Here is a 10,332-nt window from a genome sequence, read left to right on the forward strand (position 1 = left end):
ACACCATAATCCACAGTTGTTCTGAACTGTGGAGAAATTGTGTGAATTAAACCGGTCTATACCTACAGTGGGAGCCACTTTGGTTTGACCTAAAATAAGAACAAGGGCGTAATTAACTGTTCCCTCCGGCTAATATGAATGCATGTGATAGGGAGATTCATATGATGAACTCTCTAAAGGCCTTCCATCATTAGCATGAGGATGGGTCCTTTAGTAATGAGGAAACACACCAGAAAATGAGCTATCCATTTGCTGTTGGGCTTGTTTGAGTGTTTCATAAGATGATAGGGGCATCATAGACCGATGTGGGAGGGGCTTCACCAGAAAATGGGAACTCTCTCACGGTACCTAGGCGTTCACGAATATGATGGGTAAACACTCACTGGACAGAAAGGTTTACCTGAAAACGGCTCTGAACCTTGTCTGACAGAGGCCAAAGGGAAAACTCATATGATGAGTGGATATGATCCTTCACAGAAAGGTGGTGGGGTTATGCAGCTGAAACAGTTGGCTCCATGCATCCTATGTGATTTCCCACATTTCCAGAGACAACCCGTAGTCTCCGTCACTGAGAAAGGAGGGAAATCTCAGAGACGAATAAATGGAAATGGATCGTAGATTAAAATCCATATCTATGAAATGAACATGAATCAAATTACGTTGTGGACTGATGTTTGCTCTTTTATCAGAAAATGGCAAACGGATCTTTTGCAAAATTGTTTGATGACAACAAGTTGAAGGGCCCAAACTATGCTGACTAGTACAGGAACCTTATGCTGGTCCTAGTATCCGAAAATCTGGACAAAGTGGCAAAGAATCCTAGCCCAGAGCGTCTGGGCGATAGGGCTTCTGAGGCCCGAAGGAGAGACTAACAAGAATGGGAGGAGAAAAACTCCCTTGCCCGGTGTTACATCATTGCCTCCTTGGACAACCCAATACAGAGGCCGTTCGATCAGATCGAACTTGCCAAGGACATATTGGACAGTCTCAGGACGATGTATGAAAAGTAGAATCGTTCTACTCGACAAAAGGTCTTGAAACAGTTCATGACTGCACAAATGACCAAGGGCCAACAAGTTCATGACCATTGTCTTCGGATGATGGGATACATCAACGAACTGAGGCTCTTGGATCCAGGCTGGACCTTGCAACCCAGATAGATACTATCCTTAATTCTTTGCCTCCTTCCTTTAATCCGTTCATCATGAACTATAACATGAACAAGCTGAATGTCAGTTTGCAAGAGCTCAGCAATATGTTGCAAAGAGCTGAAGAAACTAATTAGAAAGGATGAGCCTGTAGCTATGCTTGTTGAAGCTAGCAAGACAGGCAAGAGAAAGAGGAAGGCAAAGAAGCCTCAGAAGAAAGCCACTAAGGGCAAAAAGCAGAAGAAAGACAAAGCATCGGATGCCTGTCACTTCTGCAAGATGACCGGCCATTAGAAAAGAAACTGTCCTGCCTACCTGGAATCCAAGAAAGGTATTTTCAAAACTTGTGTTATAGAAACCAATCTGTTGGTAGCTTCTGCGTCCTGGTGTATTGACTCCAGGGCTTCAACTCATGCGTGTAACTCACTGCAGGGGTTCAAGGTAAGCAGAAGGCTGAGTGAAGGAGAAGTTACACTCTACTTGGGGACTACTGCAACTGTTGCAGACGTGGCCATAGGAACCGTGGAGTTACTTTTTAGAGAATGAACAATTGTAGTGAAAGATTGTCTTTATGTACAAAATTTAAGGAGAAATTTGATTTCTGTCTCAAAACTGTGTGTAGATGGTTATTCTGTCTTCTTTAGTAATACGATTACTATTAAAAGAAATAACAAATTCATCACATACGGGGAACTGGAGAACGGTCTCTATGTTCTACATCCTTCTCTAGAAACTAACATAACCGAAACTGCATCGGCTGAAATCCCCAAGAAGAGAGCCTGTGATACAGTTAATCCCACGTGTTTGTGGAATTACCGACTTGGCCACATCGGTGTTGACCGAATCACAAGGTTGGTAAAGGATGGTCCTTTGGATTTTCTAACTATAGAAGATCTTCCCACCTGTGAGCCTTGCTACAAGGCAAGATGACGAAACGGCCATTTAACGGTAAGCCTGAAAGATGTACAGGCACACTTGACCTAATACATACTGATGTATGTGGTCCCCTGAGTGTTAGGACACGAAATCAACACGTGTATTTCATCACCTTCACAGATGATTTTTCACGATATGGTTACGTGTACCTAATGAGACACAAGTCTGAATCCTTTGAAAAGTTCAAAGAGTTTAGACAAGAGGTCGAGAAACAGTTAGGGAGAGAAATTAAAGCCCTTCGATCAGATCGAGGTGGCGAGTATCTCTCTGACGAATTCAGGGACTACTTAAAGGACAATGGGATAGTATCGCGGTTAGCTCCTCCTGCTACACCACAACTTAACGGTGTTTCAGAGAGGAGAAATAGGACCTTATTGGATATGGTACAATCGCTTCTCATACACTCAGAGTTACCCACATCCTTTTGGGGTCACGCATTAGAAGCTGCGATTTACGTGCTGAATCGGGTTCCAACCAAATCGGTTTCGAATACTCCATATGAACTTTGGACCGGAAAGAAACCAAGTGTCAGACACTTGAAGATTTGGGGTTGTCCAGCATACATTAAAAGAACGAGTGCAGACAAGTTGGAATCCAAGACCAGTTGTTGCCTATTTGTAGGCTACCCAAAAGGCTCTGTACGTTACCTATTCTATGACCCAAGTGAGTAGAAAATGTTCTGTAGTCGAAATGCGCAATTCTTGGAAACCGATTACATCCTGGACACCCATCGTTAGGAAGTTGTTCTTGATGAGGAGAGCTCAGGAGCAGTGGAAGATGTCCTACAAGTTCTAGGTAGTGACCAACCTAGAAGATCCACTCGGGTATCCAGGCCACCAGTCCGTTATGGTTATGACTAGGATAGTTACCTGGTGGAAACCTTGACTAGTGAGGAGGATCCCGTGACTTATGCGGAAGCTATGTTGAACATAGATTCCCAGAAGTGGGTGGAGGCCATGAGAGCAGAGATGGACTCAATGGAGTCTGGACTCTAGTAGATCCACCCTCTGGGGTAAAAGCAATCGGTTATAAATGGATTTACAAGAGGAAGAAGGGCCCTGATGGTAGGGTTGAGACCTTCAAAGCTTGTTTGGTGGCGAAAGGGTACACTCAGAAAGAGGGCATCGATTATGAGGAAACCTTTTTCGCCTGTGGCCATGCTTAAATCCATTAGGATCCTGTTAGCTGTAGCAGCATACCATGATTATTATTGGATCAATTTATCCCTACATGTGATTTATGGATGTGTGATGTGCTACGTACATGGGCCTTAAGTACTTGGCCCATGCTTAATCGGCAGTGGCTCTTGTGCACACCATGGATGAATGCACATCATTGCCATGGTGTCCCTTTTGGTCATTAGATGACCTCCCTCAGTGGGGGGCCTCACACCTCATCAAGAGGTTACGTGCGGAACCCTAGCCAATTTAGGCCCACCGAAATCTGGCTTTATGAAAGTCAGTGGGAGCCACTTTGGTTTGACCTAAAATAAGAACTAGGGCGTAATTAATTGTTCCCTCTAGCTAATATGAATGCATGTGATAGGGAGATTCATATGATGAACTCTCTAAAAGCCTTCCATCATTAGCATGAGGATGGGTCCTTCAGTAATGAGGAAACGCACCAGAAAATGGGCTATCCATTTCCTGTTGGTCTTGTCTGAGTGTTTCATAAGATGATAGGGGCTTCATAGACCGATGTGGGAGGGGCTTCACCAGAAAATGGGAATTCTCTCACAGTACCTTGGCGTTCACGAATATGATGGGTAAACACTCACTGGACAGAAAGGTTTACCTGAAAACGGCTCTGAACCTTGTCTGACAGAAGCCAAAGGGAAAACTCATATGATGAGTGGATATGATCCTTCACAGAAAGGTGGTGGGGTTATGCAGCTGAAACAGTTGGCTCCATGCACCCTATGTGATTTTCCACATTTCCAGGGACAACCCGTAGTCTTCGTCATTGAGAAAGGAGGGAAATCTCAGAGGCAAATAAATGGAAATGGATCATAGATTAAAATCCATATCTATGAAATGAACATGAATCAAATTAGGTTGTGGACTGATGTTTGCTCTTTTATTAGAAAATGGCAAATGGATCTTTTGCAAAACTGCTTGATGATAACAAGTTGAAGGGCCCAAACTATGCTGACTGGTACAGGAACCTTATGCTGGTCCTAGTATTTGAAAAGCTGGACAAAGTGGCAAAGAATCCGGCCCCGGAGCGTCCGGACGATAGGGTTTCTGAGGCCCGAAGGAGAGACTATCAAGAATGGGAGGAGAAAAACTCCCTTGCCCGGTGTTACATCATTGCCTCCTTGGACAACCCAATACAGAGGCCGTTCGATCAGATCGAACTTGCCAAGGACATATTGGACAGTCTCAGGACGATGTATGAAGAGTAGAATCGTTCTACTCGACAAAAGGTCGTGAAACAGTTCATGACCGCACAAATGACCAAGGGTCAAGTTCTTTTGAAAATCATTGCTGATTCTGCTCCATCCTGCACTGTGCCATTTTCAGTGGCAGCAGTCTTTGGATCCTTCCTTGGGCATGAACACCTCCATTGGGAGATATTATTTCTCCGTATCAGGTACATCCTCCCTCCTACTTCTTTTGGTTCAGATCTGATTTGGTTAATGGTTCAAGATTGATCCTGGAAAAATATGTTTTTCTAAAATAGGCAATACAATTCCCAGTTGAAGGGAGAGAAAAATTTTTGAAATTCGCTCCTTATTCTGCAAGATTTGGAAGTCCATGTGATGGATATCCTATCCCTTCATTTAGCACCTCGGTAAACCCCTCGCTCAATTGGAACCTCATTCCAGCCTCCAAACTGTGCTCATAAACACATAGTTCACTGAGCTAAGAATCAGTGGCCATCTCCCCGGGCGCCAAGACGCAGGACGTTGTGCCAAATCGACGACCTACCTGTAGAGAAAGCTCTGCTTCCATCTCGGAGGGACCAACCTTAGCCTCCTCAACTTCGGCAGCCACAAAATCTCTCAGCTAAGGCTCGTAGTTCGAGCCGTAAGAAGAGCTGGAACCGGAACTACTGAAGGACCCGGAAGAGGAAGAGGACTAATGAGATGAAAAGTACATATTGGGCAATTCACAACAGCTGAGGAGCGAAGACCACCAAGCTATCTGTCGTGTTAGTTGTCGAGCTCTCCACTGTCTTCCCTTTTATAACTATCAGGAGCACAGATCGAGAAGAAATCAATGGTGCAGATGAAGCACCTCTAACAATGCCTCGGAAGACCAATAACGTATGACGGGAAGCCTTGAAAACCAATGTGGCATCCTCCTCAAGCAGTAGTTATGCCTATTAATTGCACCGGTTCAACTACACTACCGGTCCAACCTTTGACGCGGAGAGCCACAGTACCGGTCCAACCTTCGACGTAAACCCTCGGCTAGGGCACTCAAGTCCTCGGATAGGTTGCTTAAGGCTACAAGGCCACGCAGTAGTCTAGCCGAGGACTCCCCTCCTCAATAGCAGAACTGGGGGAGTGGTTTGGGAACCGAAACTTCGGCGGAACCCATCTTCGCAGCATAGAAATCCCGAAGAAACCCGTCTTCGCAGCCCGGCACCCCGTGGCCGAACATCACAACCTCAATTCCAGAGATCGGCCTCCAACCATCAGCAAAAGGCCTTTCCTCGGCATACGGTCGAGCTAAGCCTCGATTTCGGAAGGTCGGCATATCAAAGCCGAGCATGACACAAACCCCAAATCCGAAATACGGATCCAATTCCAAATCTTGATGCACCATGAACGAGCATCACTACAGCACCAAAGCTTGACTTCCACTTGGAACCAGAGTCATTCCTCGGCCCCAACAGGATGGACTCGGAAGCTCAGTTTGACACTTTGGCCCTTCGCCATGCTACACAACCGCACAACATTTCGAGGAGTGGTTCAAATTCCGAAGTCAGAGCTTTTAGAGTTCTGCAACGAACAATGGGAAGATTCCTCGACCATTCTCCATATTGCCGGGTTCTCAAGATTGCGACAGTCACCAGGGAACACCAAAAGGGCCAGATGCCCATCCAGGCATGAACTTGAAGTTCTTCAGCTGGAGAACGAATTGGACTACTTCATTCCTCGACTTCAGAACTAGGGGAGTGGTGTTCGGGACATGGTTGAGCTGGTCCTACGAGACACGTGGCTGCCTAGCTATCGCCCTACCATGTCATCCAGGCTTTGCCACGTCGGCCTAGCTATACTATTATTGTGGCCCCCGTCTTATCCTTCCAGCCATGTCAACTACACGTCATGGGGATGAGCACAATTACAGATAAGGAGGAGTAAGAAAAGATGATTCCACAAGGAAATGGGACTCTATCTCGAGTACCTCTGGCCAGGATACGTATCTTTGGCTATAAAAAGGCACTCCATGCTCGAGGGACCAACGTATCTTTGGCACAAAAATAAGGTGTTGGGCTCCAACACCTTGAGCTAATACGATAGAGGGCCCATACATTGGGTCCCACTAAAACCTTCCGTCCCATTGAGCCCAACATGAATTCAAAAAAATAAATAATAAACAAAAAGAGGGGGGAAGAAATTCTGGTTGGATCTTGACCGACCACATTACCCATGAGGTGTTATTACACCTAGCTAACAAGTGACTTCTTCATAAATGATTTCCCAATTAGTTGAACATGGCCCCGTAATTAAGGAAGATTGATTCAATTGCCATTTTAGTCTAGAGAAGAGCATTTAAATTGAATTATCGAATCTCAATGGCATCCAATTTAATCTAAGTTAAGAAGGAATGTTACAATTAATCAATTGGATTTCCTTTTATGTGTAGAACCAACCATGTGCCAAATGGCACTTCGTTCCAAGTACAGTTAGGGATTGAAATTAAATTCAATTAAATGACTTAATTAGCTTAATTAGGTCAACAAAATGATCACCAATATCTCAATTTAGTGCCCCCATTTCGATTAATATTAAATGGTGATAAATTGAATTGAAACCATTCAAGTCAATTCAAATATTTCAATCCAACTCATCGTCTATTGGTGAGCCTCTATAAATAGAGGAGAAAACAAGAGGAAGCTCCCATTCGGCTCCCCCCTTTCAACTACTGCTTCCGTAGTTTTTGAAAAAAGAGAGGAAATGCACTACACTATGATCAAGAAAGAAAGAAGAAAGGCCGCAACTCTTGAATTGCTGAAGCATCGAAATTGCTACATCTTCGTGCCACATTAACCCGTGAAATTCCCATGATTCAAAGGGATTCCGTCAATTCTACAAGCAAGAACATTGCTTTCAGCTGTTCACGTTCTAATCATTGATTTAGCATGAGTAAATTTTCATTGACACAAGGTTGGGCGTTGCTTGTTTCTCACAATTGCAAGTTCTAGTCGCAATTTCAGCTTTCATCCAAGACAAGAGAATCAGAGGATTTTTCTTTGCCAAGAAAAAGAGAGTTTGTATCCCATTTAAATTTTTGCAAAAAAAATAAAAAATTCCTTTGAATTTGTGCACATTAATTTTTGTGCTCCAAATTTAAACACGAAATTTGTGTTGACAACAGGAAGGGCAGCGTCAGAAATAGTATTTTTGTTACTTGACTATCTAAACCTTGCCCAAGTTCTTTTAGTTTCTTTGTTCTTTGTTAAACGAGACTTGAATAGGCTTTCTCATCTCCTTGCCCAGTGGGGTTTGGTCTCTTCAATGAGTGGTTGGACGCATGCCCTTTGTCCTATTTCATAAACTATTTTAGTTGATTACTTTTGTTTCTGTTCCTAAGGCGGTGTTTGGTTGCAAGGCAAATAAATTTGTATTGATGCAAAGTTATAGCAGTGCAAATGATTTAGGTGAAAATTCTGATTTTTTTTTCAAAATTTACCTTATTTTCTTTGATTGTAGTTCAAATAAAGTAAAATAAGATGTGAAGCTGAATAAAATAAAGTGCAAAACAAAATTAAATCAAAATATGCATTATTTTCATTTGCACTCCCATGCATTTTTATACTAATGCAAACAATTTTGTGTTGCAACCAAAAGCAGCCAAAAGCTCAGTTTGAAAAGTGTACAAATACAAATATACATGTAGAGTACAAAATCTTATATTTTGTACAAATTTACACTACATAATTGTATTTGTACTCTTTCCAAACTGAGTCTAAGTAATTAGTAGTACTAGTAAGTGATTTCTTTTTTTGGTGTTTCTTGTCTTTGCTTTGTTGTTTTGTTGCTGTGGAGTGAAAAGTGAAATTCTGTTAACCAAAGAAAAAAAATAATAACAAAAGTCTAAGTAGAAGCCTACCTAATGGCTGGTAGTGGTTGCCATCAAACTACAAATCACATCACGCCTTAAAATCACATGTCATTAGCATCATGGACGAGCCTATATATATTTCATAAATTGTGAGATTGTGAGCGGTGAGAGAGGGATTATCTTTATTCTAACTGTGTAGCTTTCTTTCTAATTCTTCTCTACAGTGAGTATGGCTTTAATCATCAGTAATCACTTTGAAACCCCAAATGAAGAGAAAGAAGAAGAAAACTGTATATTGGCGGCCATGCAATTGGCAAGTGCTTCAGTGCTTCCTATGGCCTTGAAAGTCACTACAGAACTAGATGTGTTCGAGATCATATCTAGAGCTGGCCCTGATGCGTACCTCTCAGCTTCAGAGATTGCCTTGCACCTTCACACTGAAAACCCAGATGCAGCAACCATGCTCGACCGTGTCTTGTCTCTACTGACGAGCTACTCTGTTCTTAAATGCTCTCTCGTCAAACGGGACAATGACCAAGTTGAAAGGCGTTATGGCTTGGCTCCTGTCTGCAAATTTTTCACCAACAGCCAGGACGGAGTGTCTCTTCGACCCCTGGTTCTACTGCAACAAGAAAAGTCTCTCGTGGATAGCTGGTATGATCTTACTTGCCGAGCTATGATCTCTGATTTGGGCACAATATTCCACCACCAACATCACTCGTTATGTGACATTCATTCTGTATTTCCGGGAGAAAAAAAAAACACTACATTCTCTCTGAACTTTATCGCTGCTTGCAGGTACCGGCTGGGAGATGCTATATTGGAAGGTGGAATTCCTTTCCATAAGGAACATGGAATGACCTTATTTCAGTACTGTGAGAAAGATTCAAGGTTTAACGAATTCTTTAATAAGGGAATGTCATGTCACACCACAATAGTCTTGAAGAAGATTCTTGACACATACAAGGGATTTGAAGGTCTTAAAGAGGTGGTTGACGTGGGAGGTGGGAATGGAACCACACTAAAAATGATTACATCTAGGTATCCTCAAATCAAAGGTATCAATTTTGATTTGTTTCATGTGATAGAAGCAGCACCATCCTACCCAGGTAAGAATTTTATTTGGCTTGGCTTGATAATTATTAGTAGAGAAACCCAGCTTTTCTACTTCCTTTAATTTCTAACAGCTAACAGAAACTCAGAAAGTATTTGTAACCATGGGACAGGTGTGAAACATGTTCGAGGAGATATGTTTGAATATGTCCCCAAAGGAGAAGCCATTTTTATGAAGGTTAGTTCTTCTTTTAGGTCTAGAGAGGGGTAGACTGGATATGTCCCACGATATCTAGAAGAGAATTACATTCACCAAGAATCTCTTTGTAGTATCAAGTCATTTAAAGCAAATAAAGTTTACAAATCAAGAAAGTCATAATGTCTTTTAGTCCTTAAATCAAGGAAGTGATAAAACATAGACAGAGAGTATTTAGGAAATTAAAATCCACAGTATTATAGGGTACATTTTCGATATGTTCTTTCGTGATTTAATGTCTCCAAATATATATATATATATTTTAATTGTCGTGATTTTTGTAGTGGATACTTCATGACTGGAATGATGAAGATTGCTTAAAGATTTTGAGAAACTGTTGGAAAGCCCTACCAAAGTCAGGAAAAGTGATCATTGTTGAATCAATTCTTCCAATGGCTCCAGAAGCTAGTTACCGCTCTAATATTGCCTTCACACATGATTTATTCGTGCTAACTCATTGCCCTGGAGGAAAAGAGAGGACACAAAAGGAGTTTGAGGCCTTGGCAATAGAGTCGGGCTTTGCTGGTTGTGAAATTGTTTGCAATGCTTACCATACTTGGGTTATGGAGTTCCACAAATAATTAGTTCCTTTTTTTTTTCTTTTTTACTTTTGAACTTGTTTGTGACTTTTTTAAATTATGCATCCGAATAAGAATGAAATGCAGTTTGATCTGTATGGTGTGCATATTTTATTTTCCAAAAA

The 10,332-nt window shown here is 42.2% G+C and overlaps 1 protein-coding gene across 1 annotated transcript; it reads left to right on the forward strand.

Moving 5' to 3' along the window:
• Nucleotides 1–8,478: 8,478 nt before the first annotated feature.
• LOC148791462 (caffeic acid 3-O-methyltransferase-like) lies at nucleotides 8,479–10,332 on the forward strand. The gene is made up of 4 exons (XM_088887244.1): nucleotides 8,479–8,974; nucleotides 9,119–9,429; nucleotides 9,547–9,611; nucleotides 9,914–10,332. The coding sequence occupies exons 1-4, from the start codon at nucleotides 8,550–8,552 to the stop codon at nucleotides 10,208–10,210; spliced, it is 1,098 nt and encodes a 365-aa protein (XP_088743370.1). The 5' UTR covers nucleotides 8,479–8,549; the 3' UTR covers nucleotides 10,211–10,332.

Source organism: Nelumbo nucifera, chromosome 5 (assembly GCF_055504915.1).
Source record: "Nelumbo nucifera cultivar China Antique chromosome 5, China Antique-T2T, whole genome shotgun sequence".
Lineage (NCBI taxonomy): Eukaryota > Viridiplantae > Streptophyta > Magnoliopsida > Proteales > Nelumbonaceae > Nelumbo > Nelumbo nucifera.

What these genes read in the sequence shown, in the direction of transcription:
- LOC148791462 (XM_088887244.1), top strand. Translation starts at nt 8,550, where the DNA reads ATGGCTTTAATCATCAGTAATCACTTTGAAACCCCAAATGAAGAGAAA. An exon ending in AAGTCTCTCGTGGATAGCTG is followed by an intron (nt 8,975 to 9,118) that starts GTATGATCTTAC and finishes CGCTGCTTGCAG; the next exon opens with GTACCGGCTGGGAGATGCTA. An exon ending in AGCAGCACCATCCTACCCAG is followed by an intron (nt 9,430 to 9,546) that starts GTAAGAATTTTA and finishes ACCATGGGACAG; the next exon opens with GTGTGAAACATGTTCGAGGA.